Here is a 27,057-nt window from a genome sequence, read left to right as displayed (position 1 = left end):
CTCCTCACTCGCTCACTCTCCCCCCAGGGCGGGGCCTTGGACCCTGTAACGGGAGGGGAGAGGGCTCCTGCCGCCAAGGCGGTAAGGGAAGCCAACAAGATTACCCAGTACAATTGGAACTACTGATGATAGCTTAAAATAACACAAAAAATACATAAAATATAAGAATAAATTTGAAATAATAGAAATATAAACTTTTTTTAAAAAGCCAAGCAAGGTCCGCGTCTGGGGCCGCACGCAGGCCAGCGGGCTGCGCTTTCAGGATCCAGCTGGAAGCGGGTTGGGGCACGGCAGCTTCCCGGCTTCGGGGTGCGGGGGCCACGAGCCTCAGAGCCCCCCGGCCGGCGCACGCGCTCGGAGGCGACCAGGGCCAGCTGGGGACGCCTCGTGGCCCTGCGCCACCTCCGACCTGCGGCCTGGCCGCCCCCCGCACGCTCCCGCGGTTCGGGGCCCACGCCCCGCCGGCGCCCCGGGGGTCCAGCCCCGCGCTGGGGGCTCAGCCGGGCTCCAGAGACTAGAACCTTCCCCCGCCTCCAACCCCGGACGTCCGGGAGCCACGAGGCTTGCCTGGGCGGAGGAGGCGGGCCCTGCAGCCGCGGCGGGGAGGGGGGGCGCGGGGGGCGGGGCCGGGGCGGGGGCGGGGGCAGCGGGTCAGGTCCCAGAAGCGGGGCGGGGCCGGGGGGGCTGCGGCGCGTCAGGTCCCGGGAGCGGGGAGGGGCCGGGGCGGGGGGCGCGGCCGGGACGGGGCTGGGACGGTGGGGGGGGGGAGCAGCGGGTCAGGTCCCTGAAGCGGGGCGGGGCCGGGGGGGCTGCGGCGCGTCAGGTCCCGGGAGCGGGGAGGGGCCGGGGCGGGGGGCGCGGCCGGGACGGGGCTGGGACGGTGGGGGGGGGAGCAGCGGGTCAGGTCCCTGAAGCGGGGCGGGGGGGGGGCGGGGTGCGGCGCGTCAGGTCCCGGGAGCGGGGAGGGGCCGGGGCGGGGGGCGCGGCCGGGGCGGGGCCGGGGCGTGCTCAGGGGCGGGGCCGGGGCCTAGCCTAAAGTGGGGGTCGGGTCGCGGGGCGCCCTCCTGGCCCCGCGGAGCGCGCCGACGCAGGCGGGAACCGAGCCCGGTAGGAGCGCGGCAGGTGCAGCGGGGACAGTGGGCGACGGTTCCGGGGGGGGGGGGTGGGCTGCGAGCGACGCGGACCGGCCCCCTCCAACCCGAGGCCCCGCTCGCGGGCCGCTGTCGTGCGTGGCAGCCCCGGGGCTCCGCGCCGCGCTGTCGGCGGCTCTTGGCGGAAGTGCTGGGGTCGCCGTCGGGGGCCGGGGGGGGGGCGCGTCCGCTGCAGCCCGGGGGTCGGCGTGGCGTCTATGCCGGGTCGGGGCGTCACTCCACCCGGGGCCCCAGGGGGTGCTTGCGGGGGGGTGGGGGTGCCGTCCACTCCACGCTCACCGCATGAGCTCAGGCCTCACTGCGGGGTCTTTGCGGGCCCTGGCCCCCGTTGCCCCCTCCCGCACCCGCTCGCACCCACGCGCGCCTTCCTCGCCAGCGTGGGGGCGTGTTCCTGCGGCGCCCAAGGATCCTCAGGTTAGGGCTGGAGGGGGCACCCGCAAAGGAGCCTTGCGTTACCCGGAAGCATGGCATGGGGTCCGTGGGGTGGGCGGCTGGGGGACGGGCCTGGGACCGCCACACCCACTCTGGGCGCCCAGCAGTTGTCGTCAAGTCCCCACTTAACTCCAGAAACACGTGAACCTCGAGTGAGAACGGCGGGCGCAGCTGGCGGCCTGGGGTGCTGCCGTGGGGACACAGCTGCGAGGCCGTGCGCCTCGCTCCGCCTCTTGGAATTGCCGCCCGGGCGCACAGGCGGGAAGCAGCCCCCAGCAGGGTCGGCGTGTCCAGGCCAGGGTTTTTAAAGGGAGAGGAGTAGCGTGGGGTGGCTGGGGGTGGTTGGCACCAGCCACCTCTACCTCGTGGGTGGTTTGTCGTGTCCAGTGTCCCCGGGGTCTTGGAGCCCCTGTGGCTGGAGGCTCTGCAGATGTGGCGCTTGGGGACGTCTGGCTGAGAGCGACCACCACCCCCAGAGCTAGCTCCCGCCCTCGAGCTCTCTTAGCCTTAGTAACCACCGTTTTGTTTTAATTTCCTGTAACACTAGCAAGTTCAAAAACGTTAATCCAACGCAAAGTTCACAAAGTTCTGTCTGAAACTGTGTGTCCGGTTCTGAGAGATGGGCGCTCCTTTGTTGTTATACAAGTTACAAGAGCATGTGTAGAATAAAACAGCAACATGCGTTTTATACCCATGCCTTGATCTTAGAATAAAATTAGGGGTGCCCCAGCTCCAGCCTTTTGCGTCGCGGCCCTTGACGTGTTCTGAATTACAAGGGCTGAGGCGCTGCGGAAGGCGCAGGCGGGAAGTTGCCAGCAGCCCCCTCCCCTGCGGCCCCACGCCTGGGAGGGGCCTGGAGCCAGCTTCTGGTTCTGGTTCTGGTGCCAGCTCTGAGTCGGGCCCCCTGGTCTTTTCTAGGCATGTCAAGACACCTGATCTCTAGGTCTCTACCAGATCTAAAAATCTATGGATTTGGGAAAATGAGATTCTGGTTTCTTCATTTAATAACACTTTGTCGCACTTGGTGTTAAATCAGGAGGCTGTCGGGAAGGGGTGATTACCACCCGTAAATCCGTGTAAATCCCCGTAAATCCGCATCCGGGCCTGGATCTGCCGGAGGTCAGGGCGTGGAAGGAAACCCTGACGAACAGGTCAGGGGCTGCGATAGGGAAGGGGCCGGGTCAGCAGGGTGCCCGCTGCCTTCTGCTTCAGGACGAGAAGGACCTCCCAGAAGCCAGGAGGCGGGATGGAATGTTCTGGAAACTGCCAGAAGGTTTCTGGGGCTGGGGTTTGGGTGGCTCAATACGGCTGGAGAAGCAAGCAGGGCACAGCATGAAGGACGCTGGGTGCTCACCTGAGGCCTGGGCGCCTGGGAGGCCTGGGGCCACCGTGTGGGCTGGGGCCAGGCAGAGGCAGCGGCCCAGGGGCTCGGGGCTCGGGTGGCCGGCGTCAGGGGGACAGAGAAGGGGTTTCCGGATCCTTTCCAGGGGGCCCCCCTGCCCCGCGCACCCCCCTCGCTGTGCTTTTCTCCAAAGCGCTGTTCCGGCAGGACGCACTGCGGCCAGTGTTTGTGAATTGTGAGTTAGGTCACTCCCCCACCCCGGGAGTGCTGGCTGTTGGCTTCCCGCGCCCCCCGGCAGCTCTTAGTAGACGTTTGCTGAGTGGATGGGTTGGGTATGTGCCTCGGCTTCTGAGTCCACAGAACTGGCTGATGATTTAGATGTGGGGGTGAGAGAAAAGGAGGAATCGAGGATGGTGAGAACGGGGTGGAGTCCACGCCGGCCAGCACGAGGCGGGGCTGGGGAGAGGGCGGCGGGCCGGCGGCCTGGGGACTGCCCACCTGCTGAGGCCGGAAGGCGCCCCGAGAGGAGGCAGATCAGCAGGCCCCAGCTGTGCACGTGCTCACGGGGTGCTTCCGCCCGAGCAGGGGGCCCTCGGCCAGCGGCACTGAGGACCCCGCAGCCCTGGCGCACCCCAGCTGGCCGTCCTGCCGCGGGCTTGTCCTCAGCCGCGGGCGAAGCCGGGGTCCTAGCGGCGGGACCCACCTGGGGCCACGGGCGTCCTCTGCGTCGTCTCGGGGGGGCTCCCCACCACGCACAGCCATGGCGCCTGCTGTCCCCGCGGCCCTGCAGGGTCCCCCTGGAAGTGCCCCGTGGGACCTCGCCACACCCCTGGCTGCTCACGGAGAGGCCGGCCTCGAGCACGGGGCATCTCCATGGAGCCGCTGGGCCCTCGAGGCTGGGGGCAGGCGCCGCGCGGGGGTCCCAGCAGGCGGGAGGGCGGCCAGCGTGCCCTGGGGGGCGGAGGTCACCGCAGGACGAGGAGGGCTGGGCTGCGCCTGGCGCAGCTGGCGCTTCCTCGCTCGGGTGGAGCAGGAGCAGCCCAGGAGGACGGCGGCGGGGCTGCGGGGGGAGCACCGCGACCAGCGGGGACGTGGGGCCTGTGGCCTCGGTGCTGAGCCCTCGGGAGCCGCCTTCTCTCACGCCGGGCTTCCCGCGGCCTGCGCGGCCAGTCCTGCCCCCGCCACACCTGGGCCCCCCACGGGGGCTGGCGAGGATCTTGCCCCTCAGCACCGCAGGCGACGTCTTCGCAGCAGAGATGGAAGGGCCGCTCCTGCGGGGAGGCCGCAGCAGGGTTTCGGGTGGGTGCCCACCTTCGCGTCCTGGTTGGCAGGGTCTGCGCGTCTGTCCCTTTTCTTCACAGCAGCCGGCTCTGCTGGGAATCGGGCGTATTGTGATTCAGCTGCCGCAGGACAAGCCGGCGCTGGGCTTTCAGAAGTCCCAGCTCGGCAGCTCCGGAGATAAGAGTCCTTTCAGGGCACACACGGAAGCTTCTGTGTCGCTCTCGGGCCGCGAGCTGTTTGGAGGCCCTGAGTGTGGCTTTGCTTTCACAGCTTTATCCTGCCGTTTAAGAAAGCCAGCCCACCCGGTCTTACTTTTTAGCATGACAGAAGTGTGCAGGGGTACCAGACATTCGCCACAGCCCTCCTCTCGTTGGCACGCGCGGAGCGGTGCACAGCGGTGGCGTTTTGCATGTCCCTGTTGCCACGTCACACCAGGGGCTTTCAGTGCCGTCCTGATCTCTGGGCATGAGCCCTCAGTGCCCCTGAATCGAATCGGCGGAGAACTGATTCCAAAACCCAGAACCAGGGCAGAAATCTTTCCCTTAAGCTTCTGTTTCTCGAGAAGCACTCCGGTACCAAATCTGTTTTAGTGAGGATTCTCCAGGGAAAAAGAACAATGTCACACATATAAAGAGATTTGTCGTAAGCAATCGGCTCCTGTGACGGTGGAACCGGCAAGTCCCACCGGCATGAAGCAAGCCTCAAGCGGGAAACGCAGGTGAAGGGGATGCCAGGCCTTATTCGGAATTCCCCTGGGGAAGGAGGCTCGCTGGCAATTCCAGCAAGAGCTCCTGCTACAGTTGAGGCCAGAGTCCTTCTTCTCACCCTGAAACCCTGGTCTGGCTTTTAACTGATTGAATGAGGAGGCTCTCCATATCGCCGAGGGCAATCTCCTTTGTTGATTGTAGATACAAACAAATGATTGTAGATGCAAGTCCCTTCTAAGAAATACCCTCATTTAACAAAACAGCCAGTGCTTGGCCAACAACGGGACACCAAAAGCTAGCCGAGTTGACATGTAAAATTACCCATTGCGTGGAGAGGTTTGAAATCTTGGAAAACGCACACCTTTGAGCTTGGTGGGTGCAGGGCCCTCCCTGCCTGGGGCTTGGCGGCAGCTGCCCGTGACTCTGGTGGTAGAGAGCCCCCGGGAAGGCACTTGGAGGCTGCTCTACGCAGGGAGGGGGCTTGACGGCCGCGGAAGTGCCGCTGACCTGGGAAGATGCCCACCTTGGCCTCCACAGGCGCTGAACTGACCGCAGGACCGTCTCTGTCCTCTGGCGGCACATGGTGCCAAGGCCAAGGAGTCCTGATTAGGCGCCGTCGTGCCCAGTGGCTGCGTGACCTCGACCCAGGGGGCCCTGCGCCGTGGCCGCCCCTCCCCCGGCCCCGCGCACATGCGCTCTCCCTGGGCTGCTCCGTGGGCGCTCCGGGCCTGTCCTTCCTGTGACACTTCTCCAGCAAGTCCCTGCTCAGGCCACCCCACGCCCGGCCTGCTGGCGCCTCTGCCTCCCGCAGGCTGTGTCTGTGGGGCTCGCGCACCTGTGCACACCTGCGTGAGGGAGGGGCTGCCAGGGCTCCAGGCTCTGCCCCTTCCAGGTGGGTGTGGCCACGCGACGCCTTGGCCCCTGAAAGGTGAGAGGAAACGTGCCTCTTCCACAGAGCCACGCTCTGCCTGGACATGGGGCCCCCGGCTCCCGGCCAGTGGTGGACAGCGGTCAGTGGGTGTCCCCCGCCGCCCTGCGCTGGGTGCCAGAGCCGGGGGAGTGTGCTGTGCTGGCTGGAGGGCCTGCGCCTGCTGGTCACAGCAGGAGCCCGGTCAGCGTGGGGCCTGCCAGCCAGGGCGTCCCGGCTCGCAGTCTCCAGACCCCTCGGCACCCACGCAAGGTGCCGGGCCACGCCGGTTGTCATGGGGCCTGCAACCCCAGGTGCGCTGCTGCAAGGGCGGAAGTGGCATTTGGCTGTTGATTGCCTTCGGTAAGGGCCGCAGGCTCAAGCACAGAATACGTACAGGCTCAGCGCCCAGGAGGGGTAGGAACTCAGCTCCTCGCTTGATCCTGAGAATCACAACTTACATATTTTAAATTTTCAGCGCCTTTCCCAGGTTCTCAGTGTTGCTGGGTGAGTTTTTAAGAGGTGACGCTTCTGAAAGGTCGTGAGCAGTAGATGCCTTTCAGGAGCTATCCCGTCAGCGAAGGACCTTTGAAAGCAGTCGCCGCACCTGCGGGTGGCTGCCGTGCGTTCCTGCGGCCTGCGGGAGGGGTGGCGGGTGGCCTCTCGACCATCTTGTTTTGCTTCTGGGAACTCAGGCCTGAGCTTTGGCCTCATGGCCACTCTCCTGAACCTGCTCAGGAGCGCGGCGGGCAGCGGCCTGCTCTGGGCAGTGTCCGCCCCGGTGCCTCCCGCAGGTGAGCCCCCAGCCTCTCCCTCCTGCTCCCGGGGAGGCGCGTGACCAGGGGCCTCAGGGCCCGGCAGCTGGCCGCGCGTGGCTGGGTGCTGACCTGATCCGAAGCCGCCCTCCACCGGGTGGACCTTGGCTTTGCGTGTTAGAGTCTCTGTCCCCACGGGGGTCTCCTCGGAACTCACGAAGCCCCCGAGGCTTTTGTTTTCCTCTCCCCACACACAGGAAGTGGGGTGCGCTCACAGCTGTATACAGTAAACATGGAGCCTTTCTTCACAGAAACTGCTGAAATAGTAATTATTAGTCCTTTCACTAAATCCAGAGCAATAGCAGCTTATCTTGCAGCAGCTTAATTGGGTAATTATTTGGTATTTGGAAAGCTCTTTGAAGAGAATATTGGTAAACACTGTTGTTAATTTAATGCTCTTTTGTGTAATTGAAAGTCCATTGCGATCATAAAATCCTCAGTGTTACAGTGTTCCAACAGAGATTTCTCTCTTGATATTGCTTCCCTTTTTCAAAATTAGATATGTACTGGTGTTTGGACTATTTTGAGTCTTTGGTGAACTCTCTGAGTTACCTCCTGCTCCTCTCCCACACGTCCACCCCCCCGCCTCCCACGTCCGTCTGTACCGCGGTTGCTCCGTGTCCTCAGTCCTCCTCCCTGGAGCTTGGCGGAAGTCGGGAGCCCCCAGCCCCGGCCAGGGCTCGCCCCACGGGGCTCCTGGGGGCTCTGCCTGAGTCCCCAGCACCCTGCTGCACCCTGGCAGGTCCCTGAAATGATGCCTGATGTGGTCTGACTGCTGTTCCCTGAGCTCTCGCCGATTGCCACCAGCACGGATCAAATCTGTGACCAGCTTTTGCCGGGCCTCTGTGGCCGCGGCAGACCCGGGCCCCTGGAGTAATCAGCCATGCCTGTGGCGTGGTTAGACCACCGCCGCCGAGCTGCGAGAGCAGCGGTCTCTTTGGAAGCCCAGGGTTGGAGTTCTCCTCCTTGATTACCAAACTCAGGCAGCCGGCCGGTGACTGCAAACCTAGGAGGGCCGCTAAGGTCACGGAACTTTAATCAGACGTGAAACTTGGAGATGGATGAAAGCAGCGCCATTTAATGAGTCTAATCTGTGTATTATGCTGTCAGCTTGTGCAAAAATGTGTAACCAGGTACCGCTTGTTCTCTGGACTATACCCATCTGAACATTTGCTCTAACTGCTTCCAAATATTTTAATCCTAAATTTCCTCTGAGTCAAAGCCTTGCTGTGCGAGGTCGACCCGCTTGCACCACTCAGAGGGTGGAGGCCACGGAGCGCTGTGACCTCATCCGCGGGACCGTCCCACGTTCAGCGAAAGCGCGCGCGCGAGAGGAGGCGACCAAGACGCTAGGAAGGCCTTTACGTTAAGAAGCGCTGGGAGAGTGAGGGCAGCCGGGACGGAGGCTGAGCGTCACCTGTCTGCCAGGCAGGCCGGTAGTTCAGGTGGGAGAACTGCAAGATGGGGGGAAAACTTTGTTCTGGAAACTTCTCAGTGTTCCTTCAGAATAGCATACTAGTTTGTTTCTTTTCTTTTTTTAATCCTAAAACAACACCTTGGAGCCAGAAATTCTTCAAAGGCTATTACACATGTGTGTGTCAGTGATATTGGGGCCATCAGTTGGGGGTTTGAATGACTGTGAAACATTAAATTTTCCCCTTCAAAATTGTTTCAAATTGGAATTTGTTGTTGAAGCTGGGTGATGGATACACAGGAGTTCACAACACTATAATTACATTCTATATTATTTACTATAATGGCATATAATATGTATTACATTACAGTATACTATATGTGGTAAAAGAAGAATAATTTTAAAAAGAAGAAAGGATGGGATGTTTAGCCTGCTTGTAGACTAACTTAAAATATTAGCCTGCTTGTAGATTAATTTAGACTTTTAGCCTACTTATAGATTAAGAATCTTAGACTGCTTATAGATTAGACTATTAGCCTTATAAATTAATTTAGAATCTTAGCCTGCTTATAGATTAACAGACTGTTAGCCTTATAGATTAATTTAGAATCTTAGCCTGCTTGTAGATTAACAGACTCTTAGCCTTATAGATTAATTTAGAATCTTTGCCTGCTTGTGGACTATTAGAATCTTAGCCCGCTTAAAGATTAATATAGACTATTAGCCTTATAGATTAATTTAGAACTTTAACCTGCTTGTAGACTAATTTAGAATGTTAGCCTGCTTGTGGATTAACAGACTATTAGCCTTATAGATTAATTTAGAGTCTTAACCTGCTTGTAGACTAACTTAGAATTTTAGCCTGCTTGTAGATTAATGTAGACTATTAGCTTTATAGATTAATTTAGAATCTTAGCCTGCTTGTAGACTAACTGGGACTCTTAGTCTGCTCGTAGGTTTAGAATCGAGCGATATGCCCGTATGCAGAGTATGTCTTGGTGAAATGCCAGCTGCCACGGACAAGCTCTGCAGACCCGTCCAGGACTCGTGGTTCCAGCCTAGTTTCTCCGTGCCTCCCGGCGGTGCCCGTCTCCCCCATGGGCTGGCGGTCCCTGCCGTCACACCTTCCAGGCCCTGGCTGCAGCCCTCTGTGTTGGGCAGCGGCTGTTCTGCTTTGCCCTGCATGGAGGAATTTAAGGGGGGCAGCTGCTTCCATGCACTGGGCTCTCTGCAGCTGGGGGCCTCCAGGCCCCTTCTCGGGGGCACGCCCAGAGCCCTGTGCCTGGGGGCACATCCCGCCAGCCACGGGCCCGCGCTGGCCCCCCTCCAGCCCCGGCTGCTGGTCCTGTAAGGGCCGGCCTGGACCCCTCTATGCTCCTGGGGGCTGTGGCCTCACCCCGCTGCCATCCACTGCCCTGCTCTGTGCACGGGCAGGGAGAGCCTGCTGCTCAGAGTCTGGCATCACCGGGACCTGTTGACGGGCTGGAGAGCCCTCCCCGGTTTTGAGCACCCCTCATCTCCGGCGCTACCTTGTCACTTCTTGTTCATCACTGTGTCTGGGCAGAGAGAGCAGAGCATTTCAAACTAAGGGCTCCAAGTTTAAAGTGATCTCTGTAAAGATTCTATATCATTCTGTCTTCTTTTTTGTCTCTTGAATTTCATTGTTGTTTAGATTTATAATATAAAAAAGAACAGTTTCTAGCATGAGAGATATTGCTGCCACTTACTTTTTTTTCCTCTCCCCTTCCCCTCCAACCCCCCCCCCCCCATTGTCTGCTCTCTGTGTCCATTCGCTGTGTGTTCTTCTGTGTCCGCTTGCATTCTTGTCAGCAGCACCGGCAATCTGTGTCTCTTTTTGTTGCGTCATCTTGCTGTGTCAGCTCTCCACCTGTGTGGCACCACCCTGGGCAGGCTGCACTTTTTTCGTGCTGGGTGGCTCTCCTTACAGGGCACACTCATTGTGTGTAGGGCTCCCTACATGGGGGATACCCCTGTGTGGCACAGCACTCCTTGCACGCGGCACTCCCCTACGTGGGGACACCCCTGCGTGGCACGGCACTCCTTGCACACATCAGCACTGTACGTGGGCCAGCTCACCACACGGGTCAGGGGGCCCTGGATTTGAACCCTGGACCTTCCCATGTGGTAGGCGGATGCTCTATCCGTTGAGCCGCATCCTCTTTCCTGCCACTTACTTTTGCTACTTGAAGTATAAAGGATTAATTTCCAAATTCCTTTGCTTTGGATAGACGAGGTAAAGATGTAAAATATTTTTACCTGTGACTTTAATGGACACTGTAGTTTTTTGTGAATCTGTTAACATTTCTTTTATATTTGAGTTTAATACCTTCACCAGAATTATTTTGCATTAATTTTTTCCTATATAATGTAATGATTTAACAATATTAGCATTAGAGGAGTGCTCCTTTATCTTATATGGTATTCATCTACCTAAAATGATGTGTTAAATTTTAGAGTCTTATCCTATATATATTGGAAAGCTCAACAAATAGCCATATTATGCCTTGCCTTATGTGTTGATTGCTGTACTTTCAAATTGCATCATATGGTATTTAGAATTTAAAATCAACCTCATTTAAATAATGTCAACAATTGTAGACCAGCGAACAGGTGTGATAGCTAACCCGGGTCACGCGCTCTCTGCCTGCTTCCTTCCATGTCGTGTTTCCAGTGGGCCGTGGGGGGTCCCCAAGGCAGGCGTCAGAGGAAGGGCTGTGGGGTCACCAGATACTGAGGAGACGGCCCGGCACCCTGGATGTCCACAGCGCAGGGCCACGGGCGTCGCGTTTGTCAAACTCGCGTCGTTTCCTAGCAACTCTGAGCGTTTGCTGTGTGTGTTACCCCTTTACGCCCCAATATTTTTCTTGAAACCCACCCAATTTTTACTTTAGCTTCATGCTAGGCACTAATTATTATGGAACCACAGACTTGGAATGTTTATTGCTTTTTTCCCTTAAAAGACATTACAATAAATAAATACTGAGTTAAAACATTTTAAAATGCCTGCAGGGAAACGGACTTTGGCCCAGTGGTTAGGGCGTCCGTCTACCACATGGGAGGTCCGCGGTTCAAACCCCGGGCCTCCTTGACCCGTGTGGAGCTGGCCCATGTGCAGTGCTGATGCGCGCAAGGAGTGCCGTGCCACGCAGGGTGTCCCCGCATAGGGGAGCCCCACGCGCAAGGAGTGCACCCGTAAGGAGAGCCGCCCAGCGCGAAGGAGGGAGCAGCCTGCCCAGGAATGGCGCCGCCCACACTTCCCGTGCCGCTGACGACAACAGAAGTGGACAAAGAAACAAGAAACAAGACGCAGCAAAAAGACACAGAAAACAGACAACCGGGGGAGGGGAGGGGAATTAAATAAATAAAAATAAATCTAAAAAAATAATAATAATAAAATAAAATAAAATGCCTGCAAACCACCAAACATCAGTGTGAACACCGGTGGGATTTAGAGCACGCTCTGGAAACTGTCAGAAACCAGGCGGCCGTCGAGGCGGGTCTTTCAAAATAAAGCCCCATCGCACTGCGATGAGCTGTCAGGACTGCACATGTGTGTGCACACACGTTCACACGCAGAGCACGGGTCATGGGCGTGCCGGCCGCCACTTTGGAAACAGCCGCTGGTGTCCAGGTGTGCCGGCGTCCAGGTGCACTGGCGTCCAGGTGCGCCGGCTTCCAGGTGCGCCGGCGTCCAGGTGCGCCGGTGTCCAGGTGCGCCGGTGTCCAGGTGCACGGGCGTTCGGGTGCGCCAGCGTCCAGGTGCACGGGCGTCCAGGTGCGCTGGTGTCCAGGTGGCTGGAGTCCAGGTGCGCCGGCAACCAGGTGCGCCAGCGTCCGGGGCGTGGCAGCCGCCCAGGATGGAGGGCCAGGTGCACCCGCGTTTGTCTGCTGGGACTAGAGGCAACTGGAGTGCGCCTCTGGACTGGACGCACCCCTTTCCTCCGGTGATGAGCCCATAGCACCTTCGGTTTCTTAGGGCATTGCTTGCCTGAGGGGCCTCCAGAGAAGAGAAAGCCGGTTCCCGGCTGCACCTCGACCCCACGTGCCAAGCTCTGAGCAGGTGGAGCTGAGGGGGAAGCTGCAGCAGAGGCCACTGGAGCCTTCGGAAGCCCTCCCACCAGGGTCCCAGAGCTTGTCTGCAGGAAGCCTGCAGGTCACCGTCCACCTCGTCCACCTCGTGGGTTTTATTAACGAGAGAACAGGCCCCCAGGCTGATTATCCAGAGACGAGCTTGGCGCCATCAACTTTGCTCACAGCATTTGTGCAGTTGGTAAGTTCTGGCTTTTCTGACTTGAGGAAATAGTGCTATCCCTGGACGGGCAGCTGCCACCCCCGTGGCCATCCCACTGCTGAGAGAGAGAAAATCAGCATTAATTTTTGCTGATTATAGTTACTGACCATTGTTTGTATCAAATAAAAGATTAGCCTACTGACTAGTATCAGGAGTAATCTCTGTTGCCTCCAGTATACGCTTGAATGAGAAAGAAACCGATGTTTTCTCAGCAGTGTTAATGTAAATTCTCCATAATAGTTTCTGTTCTTATGGCAAGTGCACTCGAATCCAAACATTCCGAGCTCTTGATTTTGAATCTGTCATATGATAGCAGAGGGAATAATCATAAACGCTGGTGGCCAGTATGAGCTGTGTCCTTTCAGATACCAGCTCGCAGCGAAAAACCTGTGAAGACGGTTTGCTGCGATGCCGGCCAAGCAGGGAGTTTGTTTCTCGCGATGCCCAAACCAGGACTTGCCAGCCTGGGGGAAAGCCACCAAGAGGTTAAAAATAACCCGCGGCAGGACAGTCTGTTTACGTAGCAGGTTGTGAAAGTAGCTCTGGGCCCTCGGGAGCCTTTGACCTCCCTGCTCGGCTTCTGAGGGGCCGCTGCTTCAGGGAAGCCTGGGCACAGAGCCGCGCCTTGGGCAGGTGAGCGCCGGAGCACGGGCGCCCCCAGGGCTGCGCTGCCCCAGGGTGGGCGGCGGGCCGGGTGCCCTGGCCCCAGAGACCCCCACTCGCAGCGCCCGCGCTGGCGTGCCTGGCACCCATGCTGCCCGCCTGGCACCCTCCCTCCCTGCTCCCTCCCTACCCCCTGCCACCCTCCCTCCCCCCTGGCACCCCCCCCCGCGCCCTCCCTCCCCTCCTTGTGCCCTCCCCCCCTGGCACCCTTCCTTCCCTTCTCCCACGCCTGGCACCCGCCCCCCCTCCTAGGTCCCTTCCTCCCCCTGGCACCCTCCCTCCCCCACGCCCTTCCTTCCCCCCCGGCACCCTCCCCCCCACACACCCTTCCTCCCCCCTGGCACCCTTCCTCCCCCCCAGCACCCTCCCCCCACACACACCCTTCCTCCCCCCTGGCACCCTTCCTTCCCCCCCGGCACCCTCCCCCCACACACACCCTTCCTCCCCCCTGGCACCCTTCCTTCCCCCCCAGCACCCTCCCCCCCACACACACCCTTCCTCCCCCCTGGCACCCTTCCTTCCCCCCCGGCACCCTCCCCCCACACACACCCTTCCTCCTTCCTGGCACCTTCCTTCCCTCCCCCCCCCCTCCTGGCACCTTCCTCCCCCTGGCACCCTCCCCCACCCCGCACTGGGAGCAAAGCCTCTTGTCAGTCAATTTTGGCGGGGTCCTCTTCAGGACGGCCGCGGGGGCTAACACGTGCCCGCGTGATGCCAGCAGGGCAGCCCCCACTTAGCCCCAGGGCGCCAGCCGCGTCTGCCCGTTTGCCCGTCGAGTTTCTGCCCTCGCCGATGGGCAGGTGGCACAGGGCCCAGCCGGCCAGGGCCGTGCCCGCATACGAGCCCACGGGCCCGGTGAAGCCGGGAACCCCCGCCCCTGGAAGGCTGGCTGGACCCCCGCCCGGGCGCGGCGGCTGAGCTTGGCTGTCGTCCCCGCGCCCTCACGGCTGCGTGCCATCAGCCCTGGCGTGATTTCCCCAGGAGCCCGTGCTCATTCCTCCAAACTGCCCCCCAGGGTCGCGGTGATTGCCGTGGCGCAGGCCGTGCCCGGCCTGCCGCTGCGCGCGGGGCGATTACTGCAGGAAGCGGAGCCCACCCCGCGGGACCCCATTATGAAGCCGCGACGGCACGAGATTGTAATGACACGGTAACTCGGCCGCACTTCCTCGCTGTGAAAACCAGAGCTCATTTGAGTGCGAGGGGTATTTCCATTAACTAGTAATTAAACACGGAAGCCAAGCTCGTTTAAAGTGAGACGGGGACGTGCAACCCCGAAATGAAAACTGCTGAGGAGCCCGGCCGGGGGCCTGCTGGGCAGGTGGGGGCGTGGGCCGCTCCTGCGGCCGCAGGGTCACAACTGCCCTCGGAAGGGCGCCCCGGCCCGCTGCCGGCCCTGCCGCCAGCTCCCGGGAGTGGGGTGATGGCACCCGCCGCCCCCCGCTCCAGAGAATGAAGCAAACCGTCTGGTTTCTTCATCAAAAGCAACTTTTTAATATACAATAAATTCAGTCCACATTCAAAATCAGAGAAAACAGTTGAGCACAATGAGGAAAAGAGGGGCGGCATGAAAGCCTAAATAAAAAAAATTCTACCCCCTGAGAGAAGCAGAGGAGCGAGCCGGGCGTCCTCTTGGGATTCTTGGCCGTGACGTAACGCCTCTCCTTCTAAGCGTGCCCTGCACGACGCCCTTAACCCACCCCTGGGCCCTTCCCACCCTCCACGTGCAAAAGCCACCGCTGTGCAGGAGAACCAGGTGCGTTTCGCTTGGTTTGTAAAGGTCCAGCCGAGCTGGACAGCCTTCCGTGTCGGGGAGCCCCCGCTCTCAGGGATTTCCACCCACGGGCTCGCACTTATGGGCAGGCGGCTCTGAGGAGCGAGAGCCCTTGTTTGTGCTCAGCGGACGACTGGCCCAGGTGAGCAGGGGGCAAGCAGGGGCCAGCCCGGAGTGGGCCCCTGCCTGGGGAGGTTGAGCGCAGCCGGCCTTGCAGGGGGCCCCTGCACCAGCCCGAGGGGAAGCGGCTGGGGGGGCACCGGGGCCACTGCCCTGGGCTCCAGAGAGGGAGAGGAGCGTTGCTGCTAAGAACAGGTGAGCGCTTGAAATGCTGCATGCTTTAGACCTCTTTCAAGCATCCCGGAGGCAAAAGTCAAATTAGGTCGGTGGGTCTAAATTACCGACAGGAAGAAGGAAGCAGGGCGCCCCAAAAGCCGGCCTCGAGGGGCAAGGGGCTGGGCCGTCCTGGTCGCTGCCCCCTCCTCTGTGGCCTGGTGGGGCATCTCCTCCAGTCGTGCCCCTGTGCCTGGAGGCCAGGTGACGACGTGGCGGGGTTCCAGCTGGGCCTTCTGACCTTCACGAGGTAAGGCGTCAGGCTCTGCGCCTGAAATGAAGGCAGAGCTCTGCCAGCTCCAGCGTTCTGAGATCAAACAGTATTTAGCATTCAGTGAAATTTAAGTAATTTAATTAAAATATTGTACATTTTATTAGTGATTACTTAAAAAACAATTAATCAAAACTCAAAACCGTATCTTCTTTAGATGGCATTTGATGGCTTGACATGTTTTAGCAGTGGATCTGTAATTTGGCTTAAAATGCTTGTTTTTCTTTAGGGAATGTATTAAAGTTATTAAAGTTGCAGATACGAGTCTAATCCAAAAAAAGCGATTGCCATTAGCGTCCTCTGGGAGACCTGCAGTGTTGTTAAAGTGCAGTTAGAACTCCAACAGAAGGAAGCTTGTGCTTGCATACTTGTACAAATATAGAGATACCGAGATGCGTTGAATAATATCTAAAATCTGTGACTTTCCAGCCTTGCATTCTTAGGAAGCAGACAATAGCAATAATTGCTATATAGCAAATTAATACGTAGTGCAATACAAAAGCTTTCTAAATCATTTAGATTTAAGGTTATTGTTACAGGGAAAATACTTAAGCAAATAAATTCACTTTTATTTAGGTGCACGAATGTATCTAGGGATCCGTTAATTTAAAAATTCCTTTTGGACAAGAGACAGTTTTCCTGATTTTGTGAGGCTTTTCTCTCCGGAACTTGAACTCCCATTGGCCCACGTTTCCAGCGGTCTCAGGTCGGGCGGCGGCTTCTGCTGCGGGACGCGCAGGTGCAGGTTCCCCCTCGGTGCTGCGTCAAGAGCGCACGTCGCGAGCGGGCGTCAGCGCCTGCGGCCCCGCCAGCACGTCACGTCATCCACGCGACTTCCCCCGAGAGGTTCGGACAGGAGCGGTGGTCCCAGCCTGGCCCCAGGAATGAGGCCGCGCGGCCTCCCCAGCTCAGCCCCAGCGGAGCTTTGACTCGGTGTGCCCCGTGCTCCTCTGCATGGCTCCGAGGTCTTCTCTGCAGCCCCCTCCCCAGGGGGCTTCCTTATTTGCATGCATTTGCCTTAAAGGCTTCTGGGATAGCAGGTCATTCAGCAAAACAACATTTCTCTTTCTTAGGCGGTTTTCTTTCAGACGGGATCTCTGGGCCCTGAGCTCCGGAGTCAGCCCCGGCCGGACCCCTGCCGCAGCCGGCGTGCACACCTGGCGGCACGTGGCAGGTGCGCGTGTGTTGCGTGAGTCGGGCTTTCGGGCCTGCGCCAGGGGCAGAACCAGGAATTGGAACACACTTGGTTTTCTGGTCTCTCCAGTGCGGCGGCCGCACAACTGGCCCGTCTGCGAATGTGCGCCCCGGATGGCCAAGGGAACGTGGGGTGCAGGGAGGAAGCGGCCCAGCCCAGAGAGGCCCGGCAGCCGTGGGGCCGAAGCTGGACTAGCAAGCCCGGGGTGCGAACTGCTCCCTGCGAGCCAGACACCCGCGGCCGTGCGCGCGTGGGCGCCCGCGCCAGCCTCGCCTCCTGCTGTGTTAAAGCTCTCCCAGGGCATGGCACTGTGCTGCTGCCTTCCTGAGGGTGGTGGCACTCACCGCCCCCTGGGAGGCGTACCTGGGGCCAGTGCGCCTGGCCCGGCCTCCAGGCTGGGGCCCTCGGGGCGGCTGCTGGGTGGCTCCCGCCTTGCCGGCCCCCAGCCTCGCGGGACCTCAGGAGGTCTCGTCGGGCAGAGCTTGGTCCTCGGGGCAGCCTGGGCGGCAGGTCCAGGAGCTCTCGGAGCTCGCAGAAGCCGGGCCGAGAGCCGGAGCTCCACAGAGAGACGCCCACGTGGCTGAGTCAGCTGCGGGCCTCAGGGCGCACTCGAGAGCCTGGAATTCAATTTCTCTGAACTGTCTAATTGCTCTAAGTATTTTGCTTTAATTTTTCTCCTCAGTAAATAGCACATTTGAGAGGTCAGTAAGAATTCACGTCATGCTGTAATGCTTAGCCAACTTCACAGCGTTTAAGTTTGTGAGAAGTGCCTGCGGCCAGGGAGCCTCCCAGCACGAGGGGATGGGCCTGCGCCCACCCGAGGACCCTGGAGTGACCCGGCTACGCGGGCGTCCTCCCCTACACCGTGTTGGCATCGCTTCAGTCTCATGGCGTTGGCGTCCTCGCCCCCGTGGCGTGTGCGTCCTCACCCCTCGTCGTCACCTGGCCTCCAGGCGCAGGGCCACGACTGAAGGAGGTGCCACCACCGGGCCACAGTGGAGGCAGGGTGCTGAGGGCCACGTGCCCGCGGTGGGGTGCGTGGGGCCCTGCTAACGGGGCGACTTCTGGGATGATTTTGAAATTAGACCATCCTGAAGAGCAATCAGGTGACGGTTCCGTACGTTTAAAAACAGCCAGGAGCCGTTTTCAGGTGGTCGTGGGAGGAGTGTGCGCTGGCCACCGCTCTCCTCATTGTTCTCGGCTCTCTGCTTTACCGTCGGCTTCTGCCGTTCAGAGGGACCAGCCCGGCAATGAAGTTGCTCTCCGGTTTGCGTGTCAAGTTGTGACGCTTTCTCCTGCTAAGTAGAAAGAAGTTAGCAACAAGCCCCTGTGTGCATGTGGGGCAGGCCGCGGGCCCTGAGGGCTTGGGGTGCGAAGGGAAGTGGCTGAGACAAACTCCGCTTCAGAGTCTGCAGCCCAGGAACTTTGGAAAAACATTTTCCTTGCCTTTAAGTGTATTGTTAGCTGTTCTGCTTGAGGGAAATGCTGTGCGTATCACAACAAGCCACGCTCCGGAGCTGTTAGAAACGTATTGCGTAAGCGTCGGGGACCCCCTTTGCTGGACCTCCGCGAGCCTCCTCCCTGGCGCTGGGCTCCGCGCACCTCCCGGGTCCCCCCAGCCTCACCCCCCCCCCCATTGGGCTGCAGTCCCGACCTCGGTGCCGAGGCCCGAGATGAGCCGGACCGGGCTCTGGGATGCTGCACGAGGGAGCAGGTGTGCCCAGAGCTCAGCCCAGGAGCGGGGACCACTGGGCAGCAGGGCCTCCAGCTGGGGGGTGGACTCCCAGGCCCAGACGAGAGAGGCAGACGCCCGCCCCAAGGCCTGGGGGCTCCCAGAGGGCAGGGCACCGGCTCCAGGGTAGCTCCGCCTCCTGGGGGGGCCCGGGCAATGCTCAGGCCAGCTGGCCAGCATAGGTGGGCAGGAGGCAGGGAGGACGCATGGGGCGAGGGTGAAGGAGGGATGCAAGGCCCAGAGCCCCAAGCGGTGGAGCCCCCCAGGTTAGAACGGAGGACGGGGCACCGCGAGGCCTGGAGCCGCCCGGCCTCTCCGGGGGGCAGTTGGCGGACGGTGACACAGAGAACAGGGAATTCCGTCTGAGGACCGTTGCTGGGCGCCGCTCCCTGGGCTGGGACGCGATCGGCCGGCTGCACAGGTCGCCTCCCCTCCTGGGACTCTGGACACGGCCCCCACTTTTCTTGCCTCGTGCCCTAAGTCGTGTCAGCGCGGGGCTCCCTGTGAAGGCCAGCCAATGCGGGGGCGCCTGGCACTGAGCAGGAGGGGCAGGGCTCCCCCACCTGCCCCCCAGGCCCCCGCCAAGCCGAGGCTCTTGCGCCCCTCCAGTTTTATGGGATCTGTAACAGCTTTCATTTCAGCTTGCTTCTTGCTTTTCTGCTAGTCTGCCAAAGGCCGCTAGTCCTGCTTAGAAAAGGGTTCTTTATGGGTATATCCTTACTGGTTCATCCTGCTTAGAATTTGTTTGCTTAGTCCCACTCCTTTTCACTCACAAAAGACGAGGAGCCCTATTTCCTAATTTCTGGCGCTTTGCTGTCACACCCTCCTCGCAGCCCCGCCCCCAGCCCTGGCAGGGGCTCACCTCGCAGTGGGCTCAGCCCGGCCGGCCGGACTGCGGTGGGCCCAGTCTGCTGACCCTTCTTCAAAACCGCGGCAGCTCCGGGACGTCCAGCGTCAGGGGCAGCTCACAGTGACCCGGCCAACCCAGGGTGAGCCACGGCCACAAAACCGGCCCGACCTCTGCTCTGAAGTAGCCCCACAGGAGCCCCGGACGCGCAGGCGTGGCGCATGCCCAGCGGCTCTGTCGTGGCAAAGGGGCCTCTGAGCCCGCGCCCGCGTGCGAAAACCTTTGCTCTTTGCTCGTCCGTGCATTTCAGTTTGGGAGATCCAGGGTCTGTATTATTTACATTAATAGAGGTATCTGATGGGTTTATTCTGGTAACATTAATTTTCCCCAAAACTTTTTGATTTTAAATGCAGTATGTAAACATAAAAAAAAACAAAAAACTGGAAGTAAAAAAAATTTTTAATGAAGAGCTATTTATCTTCCCTCCTTGTATGACCCAAATATAAAAATAACATTCTAATATTTCCAGTTGTTAAGTTCTGTTTATATACAGATAGATACACTCTCCATCTATAAATTTATCATCCTTAAAGTGCAGTTTTATTATGCTGTTTACATGTTACAATAAAAGCATTTTCCTATCATTAAATATTCTTTGAAAACATAAGTTGAATAGCTGCATAAGAATAGCACTCCAACATATATGCATAATATATGACATTCCGGTTGCTATTCTAAGTAATGCCGGAATGAAATCTTTGTACATGTCTATTTCCTTGAGTCAGATTCCTGACAGTAGAATAACATGTTCAGGACTCCAGATCCGTGTTGCTAAACTGCTTTTTGGAGAAGTTGGGCAGACTGGCTCTCCCGCCGCCCGTGCGGGGCCTGCTCAGAGCCGGTGCTGGCTCGCGGTCCCTGGAGAGCACGTTCCTCCTCGTGGCGCCCTCTCCCCGGCCGCGCAGCAGGATGCCCCGCCAGCCTCAGGACCCTGAGCTTAAAATGGAGAACTTTTCAAAAAGACTAGTCACCTAGTGGGAGACTGGTTACCTGGCTAGAGACTAGTTACCTAGCTGGGAGATTAGTTACGTAGCTAGGAGATTAGTTACCTAAAATGCAAAACTAGAATTCTATCTGTGAAAAAACCCAGATGATGGCTTGGTGTTTCCTGTGTTGCGAGAGTAAGCTAAATCCCTTAACCGCTGTGGACGTTTTAAATATCTTTACTCTTCAGCTGTTCACACCCAACTAAAATCTGTGCCCGGCTCCACTCTGTTTTAGAACTGCTGTGGTAGTGGTAATTCCCAGTAAACCCCTTGGTTATTGGGCATTTGGACATTTAGTCGGGTATTTGGAATTTGAATAGTTGTCTACTGTGTCATATCCTCTGGAAAGTATTGGAAAACACATCATTCTTTATGTTAGTTTGTCACATGAGAATTTTACATGTGTAGCCTCTGCCCTCTTCATTTATCACTGAGCAGCATAATTTAAACTAGACTGTCATATTTGCATATAAAAGAAAAATAATTACATGTAGGATATTTTAGTCTAGCGGGATTTGGGGTATAGTTCTACATATTATGTGACCATCCACTTATAAACTTCAGCAAAAAAGAGAAGAGTTTAACCTTGTATAAAACATACATTTTAAAGGCTATTTTTAAAGTGCAGCCTTCTTTCACAGTAAGTGATCTAATGGTCCATAACATCCATTCCAAGTTAAAGGACATTACGGAAGCAAGTCACCTCGTCCAAACCCTTCATTTCAGAGGAAAACAGGCTCAGAGTGGTTCTGTCCTGGCCCACAGCCACCCAGCCGTTCAGTGGACGAGCCTCGAGCTGCTCCTGGGCCACTGGGCTTCCAAGTAGAGCGCGTGGGGACCCAGCCTTCCCGGTGACGTCGCGTGGGGACCCAGCCATTCCGGTGACATTGCGTGGGGACCAGCCATTCCGGTGACGTCGCGTGGGGACCCAGCCTTCTGGTGACATTGCGTGGGGACCAGCCATTCCGGTGACATTGCATGGGGACCCAGCCATTCCGGTGACATTGCGTGGGGACCAGCCATTCCGGTGACATTGCGTGGGTACCAGCCATTCCGGTGACATCGCGTGAGTAATGCAGCCGTGTTTGGCGTTTAAAACGTAGTAGCACGAATTTCAGGATCACTCAGGGACAAATACAGCAAGCAGCAGCTCACGATGGGAGACAACCTGCTGCTCGGATTCCACAGACAGAATCCCTCTGTGGGGACCGAGGTCGGGGGAGCACGGCCACGAGGGGGCCGCACCTGCTGTCCAGTGGCTCGTCTGCCTCACTCTTGGCCTGGTAGGTCCATAGACCGGACACCTACGTCCAGCCGCCTCTCGGCTTCGAGCTGGGGACCCTCCCGAGAATGGGCAGGGCTCCCCACAATCCGACTCCAAATTTAAAAACGCACAAGGGCGTGACGGATAGCTTTGATGACACACTGCGTGCGCTCCAACTCTCGTGACTGTTCACCAGCGAGCACTGTTGGGTTTGGGCCTGAGCGGAGCTGCTGCCCCTGCCCCCTCTGCTCTCCCCGCCACCTCGTCTCTCCCCTCCCCCTCCCTCTTCTCTCCCCCTCCCTCCTCCTCCTCCCCTCTTTTCTCTTCCCTCCCTCTTTTCTTCCCCTCCCTCTTTTCTTCTCCCTCCCTTTTTTCTCCTCCCTCCCTCCTCCTCCCCTCTCCCCTCTTTTCTCCCCCTCCCTCTTTTCTCCTCCCCTCCCGTCCCCTCCCTCCTTCCCTTCCTCCCTCCTCCTCGTTCCTCTCCTCTCTTCTCTCCCCCCTCCCTCTGTTCTCCTCCCCCTCCCTCCCTCCCTGTCAGCTTCTTTCTTCTAGAAGCACCCGTCCTGGCACCTCTGCCCCAGGGGCCTCTTTGCTGTCTAGAATCCGGAGCCCCAGGTGGCCCGCCCCCTCCCACTCCGGTGGTCGTGTGGGAAGCCCCCTGAGCCCACAGTGCCTGCGATGGGCGCGGAGCAGCCGCTGACTCGTCACAGCTGGAAGTTGTGGGGCTGATGGCTGAGTGCAGCGCAGTGGGCTTCTTTCTCGGTGTTCAGGCGAGGCTGTTGATTCCTGACTGTTTGGTAGTAAAGGTCATAGAGCTGCATACGTTGGCAGCTCAGCTGTGAGTGTGGAGGCAGGGACCAGGACACGTGCCTGCGTTTTCCGCAAAGCTGGGAATGTTCAGGAACGCCGCGTAGCAGGACGCAGCGTCAAGCTGTTGTCACAAACCACATTCCAGCTTGCAGGGCCAGGTCTGTGGAGAAAAGAGCTGGTTCTGCGGGAACTTCTGAGACCAGAGAGCGGCTTCTGCATTGCCCCCTCGGCGCTATGTCCATCTGCGGCCCCTCCTCTCTCCCCAGCCCGGCCTGGAGCACCTCCCCGTCCCCACTTAGGGCTCGACCTGGGATTCACTGTGCGATGATGAGGGAGAAGCTGGGGGCGAGGATTGAAAACCAGGTCACCAAGCATCCCCTTGTTAAACGACCTTCAACCATCGCGCCTGGAGCTGTAGACCAGCCCTAAGGCCAGTGCAGGACCATCGCGCTGGAGCTGTAGACCAGCCTAAGGCCAGTGCAGGACCATCACACTGGAGCTGTAGACCAGCCCTAAAGCAGTGCAGGACCATCGCACTGGAGCTGTAGACCAGCCCTAAGGCCAGTGCAGGACCATCACACTGGAGCTGTAGACCAGCCCTAAAGCAGTGCAGGACCATCGCGCTGGAGCTGTAGACCAGCCCTAAAGCAGTGCAGGACCATCGCGCTGGAGCTGTAGACCAGCCCTAAAGCAGTGCAGGACCATCGCGCTGGAGCTGTAGACCAGCCCTAAGGCCAGTGCAGGACCATCGCGCTGGAGCTGTAGACCAGCCCTAAGGCCAGTGCTGGATCATCGTGCCTGGAGCTGTAGACCAGCCCTGGAGCCTGTCTAGGAGCCGTGGCAGAGGCGCTCGGGGAAGGGGGCACTTTATAGAGGACAGGTACTGGGTTCAGAGGAAATCGCACTCATTGGCCTGTAGAATGTGCAGAGGTGCAGAGGTCCACCTCAGGCAAAAGAGCGCGAATGGGCCGCAGGAGACAAGAATCTGAAGCACCGCGGGCGGGCAGGGTGAGCTAGCTGTAGAAACCCCTCAGTGCAGCGAAAATTGCCCCTAACTACTCCCCCCAGAATCTTCAATAATTAGGCAGATTGGTTATTTGCAATTGGAAAACTGGCTTCCTTCCAGCTGATTCTCCGTTCATTGGATTATTTTCTTTCTTTACCAACCCATCCAAAACATCCTTGTGCTTGTGCCAGACCCTGTTTTACGGCTCTTGCTCCCCACAGCTTACTTTCTGTTGTCCTAGGGGCCTCAGGAGAGTCAGGTCTTGCCCGCCCTACTCATTCGGCATCCTCGGCGCAGACGATCAGTAAGTGCTCGGGCGCACGCGTGGATGAGGCGAGAAGGACGCTGATCATCAAAGAGCTGTACCAAGATGTACTTACCAGTGCACGCGCGCTTAGACCTTGGTGTGGGAATAACATCCGTTACGACGTGGATGCTAGAGTGTGATAGCTGTTAATAGACCACTCTTCCTACCAAATGCACAACTGTCTTTTCTCCAAGTATAGCATATTGCATATAATATTAATATCTGTAAGCTTCTAGACACCTTCTCTGATGCAGCCCAGGAAAAATCCTCAAAGTAATTATTGCCCCATTTTATCCATGTCCATGCAAGCTCAGAAGGCTGGCCTTTCAAGGTCCTCTTCTGGGGGTTTTCTGGAGTGTCCCCTCACAGTGTCAGAATACCGACTGCAGTTGTCAACCGGGTGCCCCACCCCGCCGTGCGTTCAGCATTTTGGGAGTGGGAATAAGTGTGCCTGTATTTTAGGACATTGTAGAGACGGCTGTAAGAGCAATCGAAAGGAATGGCCTCTGGACAGTTTGTAAAAATTCATCTGTTGTTTGAAAATGACAAGCCCTCCTTCTCGTCTAAGTTTGCCAGGGCTGCTGTGACACAGTGGGTTTACAGTGGGAATTTCCTGTCTCCTCTCTCGAGCCAGGCTAGACGGCGCCTCCGGAGCTGGCCGCGTCCTCTGGCTGCGCCTCTGCCCGCGCCGCCTGGCAGGCCTCTCCCTCCAGGTTCCCACGGGCAGCCCTGGACGCACTCGCCCCTTCCAGGGTTGTGTCAGCTGTGGGCTCACAGCCCAGGAGGGCACTGAGGTGGAGAGCGGCCGTGTCTGGTGCGCAGTGCCCCTCTGACCCCATCCCGCAGTCCTCGTGTCCCATGTCCGTCTGTGATAGGGAGGGCAGGCGGTCCTCTGTCCCCCAAATGCACCTGAATTACAAAGCCGTTTCCAGTGTGCTGCGTCCCATCCCCTCCCCGCCCAGCTGCTGTGCAGGTCACGGAGGCGCATCCCAGGTGCCGCGCTGGCCGTGCACGCCTGCTCATGGCTGGCACGCGCCCACGGCCCTGGCCCAAGGCCGTCACATCCTTGCCGGTGTCCTGAGCGAAGAGCAGCCCCCGGGCTGACCCGGCTGCGTAGGGCCCCACGTCAGGTCCACGTGGAGCGCCTGCCAGACACGCTGCTCGAGCAGTTTGGCTCTGGTTCTTTAATCTTTTCCTCCCTGTTAAGTGTAGGTTACATTTGTGTGATCATAGGAAGCTTCAGCCATCCTGCCAGACAGTGTTAGAGGGATTTCCCAGAAGAGGTGACATTTCTTAAGTGATTCTTTCACAAAGACTCACAGCTTGTGAGCTTGAAACTTAGCAACTTTGCTCTTTCAAACAGCATCAATTAAATCGGCAGTTGTCGTTTCTCTCGTAAAGGAGTTTCTGCGCTTCAGCCTCCCGTGCCCCTCTGATTACATCTGTGAGACCCCCAGGCAGGGGGAAGGCCAGGGGACCATCTAGAAGACCCCCATGGAAGACCACCCAGGAGACGGCAGGATGCAGCTGCAAGACCCCAGTGGGGGGAGACCCAGTGGAGGGAGACCCCAGTGGGGGGGAGACCCCAGGTGGAGGGAGACCCCTAAGTGGGGAGAGACTGCAGTGGGGGGAGACCCCAGGTGGAGGGAGACCCCTAAGCGGGGGGAGACCCCATGGAGGGAGAACCCTGGAGGGGGGGGCACCCCAGTGGAGACACAGCGGCCGACCCTTGGGACGCTGCACTTTTTCCGTGGGACGCAGGGTCAGCCGAGGACCCTCCCGAGGGCCTGAACTGGCTGCCCTGGCTGCCCTGCTGCTCGGGCTGCACTTTGTCCAAGGCGGGAGCCTTCCCTGCAGAGCAGCCCCCGCCCTGCAGCCTGCCCTGCGCGCCATGTGGCTCCACCAGGCTGAGGATGCCACGGTGCTTCCACCTGAGCAGGCGCCCTCCACCTGGCCTGACGTACCTGCGTACCTTCCCTTCCCATTAGCGCCTCCTCCTGGGCCTGCCCCTCCCAAGCTCTCCCACCCACCCAGCTGCTTCCTCTGCGAGGAAGGGACCTAGGAGCTGCCTGCCTGTTCCTGGAAGTAGCAAACTATGGCTTCCTTTAAGCTGTTCCAGGTGTGTTTACCTGCGGCTTCCTTTAAGCTGTTCAAGGACCTGAGGGGTCCTCACTATGAAACGCCTCTTCTCAGATGAGAGCACTGTGCTCAGAGGCCAGAGGAGGCCGGGGGGCCGCTGGAGGGCGTGACTCCTTCGGGCTCCGCGCCCTGGGCCGTGGAGCGGGTGACGGCAGGCTGCCTGTGCAGGGCTGGCCTCAGGAAAGGTCCTGCGGGAGGAGCTCTGGGGCCTGGAGCTTGGTGAGCGCTGACCGCCCGTGAAGGTAGAGGCTAGAGAGGGGCAGGTGTGGCCTTTGCAGGGACAGCAGGTTGCGGTGCCATGGACTGCAGCCACTCAGTTCCTGCCGCCAGTGCTTCTGAAAGGCCTGGAGGAGGCCTCGCTTCCGCGTCAGGTCGGGCAGCTCCTGGGGCGTCCCCGACCCCCTCCCAGGTCGGGCCGCCTGGCCGCGGGCCCTCGGCGACGTGGGCAGTGAGCAGGTGGCACAGCAGGAGCCGAGTGCTCTTAGTCCAGCTGAGAAACGGCCAGCGGCCCTGGCGGTGTGACGTCGGTCGTGGGCTGTGCAGTGTTTTGAGTGGTGTCCACTGAACGAGCCAATCGGCCCAGCTGCGGCTGACGAGACGGCCTGAAGGAAAAGAAACCAGGAAGTGTCTCTGGGGCGAGGTTGGGGTGAGGTCCAGCAGGGGACCCCCGGGAAGCAGGGGAGCGTCCCAAGACCCACACGGCGGGACGTGTTAAATTTTCCGACGCTGGCCTCCTCTCTTCCAGAAAACGCCCCAGAGCAGCCCCTGGCTCCGCCGCGATGTCCGCCCCGAGTGGGAGGGTCCAGACGGTGCTGGGCCCCGTGGAGCCGAGCGCGCTGGGCCGCACGCTGACGCACGAGCACCTGGCCATGACCTACGACTGCTGCTTCTGCGCGCCGGCCCCCGGCCACGAGGCCGCGTCCCTGGAGCCCATCAGCATGAGCAGCATGTACTGGGTGCAGAAGAACCCGTACTGCCACCGGGAGAACCTGCGGCTGGACCAGGAGCGCGAGGCGGTGCGCGACGAGCTGCTGCGCTTCCGGGCCGCGGGCGGGGGCGCCGTGGTGGAGAACACCACCCGCGGCCTCAGCCGCGACGTGCGGGCCCTGCGCTGGCTCGCGGAGCAGAGCGGCGTGCACGTGCTGGCCGGCACCGGCTTCTACGTGGACGCCACCCACTCCGCGGAGACCCGGGCCATGCCTGTGGAGCAGGTAGGGAGCCCGGCCCTCGGCAGCATCCGGGCGCCGCAGCCCGGGGATGTCGCCGGCTCCCAGGCTGCGGGCTGTGCTGCCGGGACCTGCTGGCTGCAGAC

The 27,057-nt window shown here is 59.2% G+C and overlaps 2 protein-coding genes across 5 annotated transcripts in view; one reads left to right on the top strand and one right to left on the bottom strand.

The window, feature by feature from the left end:
* Positions 1–12: 12 nt before the first annotated feature.
* LOC139439075 (proline-rich proteoglycan 2-like) lies at positions 13–3,687 on the bottom strand. The gene is made up of 5 exons (XM_071215530.1): positions 3,629–3,687; positions 2,938–3,017; positions 1,431–1,542; positions 238–747; positions 13–43 (listed from the first exon to the last, which is right to left on the bottom strand). The coding sequence occupies exons 1-5, from the start codon at positions 3,685–3,687 to the stop codon at positions 13–15; spliced, it is 792 nt and encodes a 263-aa protein (XP_071071631.1).
* PTER (phosphotriesterase related) overlaps positions 1,007–27,057 on the top strand; it is a 50,794-nt gene continuing 24,743 nt past the window's right edge. Inside the window, exons 1-3 of one of the 4 annotated variants that reach the window (XM_058297916.2) lie at positions 1,045–1,107; positions 23,541–23,603; positions 26,491–26,956. In XM_058297916.2, the coding sequence (XP_058153899.1) occupies positions 26,525–26,956 (432 nt within the window). In that variant the 5' untranslated portion in view covers positions 1,045–1,107; positions 23,541–23,603; positions 26,491–26,524. Of the gene's footprint in view, positions 1,123–12,895; positions 12,995–23,540; positions 23,604–26,490; positions 26,957–27,057 lie in introns of those variants that run through there. The other 3 variants (XM_058297914.2, XM_058297915.1, XM_004468883.5) reach the window with 3 other exon arrangements.

Source organism: Dasypus novemcinctus, chromosome 5 (assembly GCF_030445035.2).
Source record: "Dasypus novemcinctus isolate mDasNov1 chromosome 5, mDasNov1.1.hap2, whole genome shotgun sequence".
Taxonomy (NCBI): Eukaryota; Metazoa; Chordata; class Mammalia; order Cingulata; family Dasypodidae; genus Dasypus; species Dasypus novemcinctus.
Note: the sequence above shows the minus strand (reverse complement) of the source record. Positions and strands in the feature narration are given on the sequence as shown.

Excerpts from the sequence above, each read along its gene's own strand:
- LOC139439075 (XM_071215530.1), bottom strand. The coding sequence starts at position 3,687 with ATGGCTGTGCGTGGTGGGGAGCCCCCCCGAGACGACGCAGAGGACGCC. Across the intron at positions 1,543-2,937 it reads CCCAGGCGCCCAGGCCTCAG|GAACACGCCCCCACGCTGGC; the intron begins GTGAGCACCCAG and ends TGGGCGCCGCAG. Across the intron at positions 748-1,430 it reads GTGAGGCCTGAGCTCATGCG|CCCCGTCCCGGCCGCGCCCC; the intron begins GTGAGCGTGGAG and ends CCACCGTCCCAG.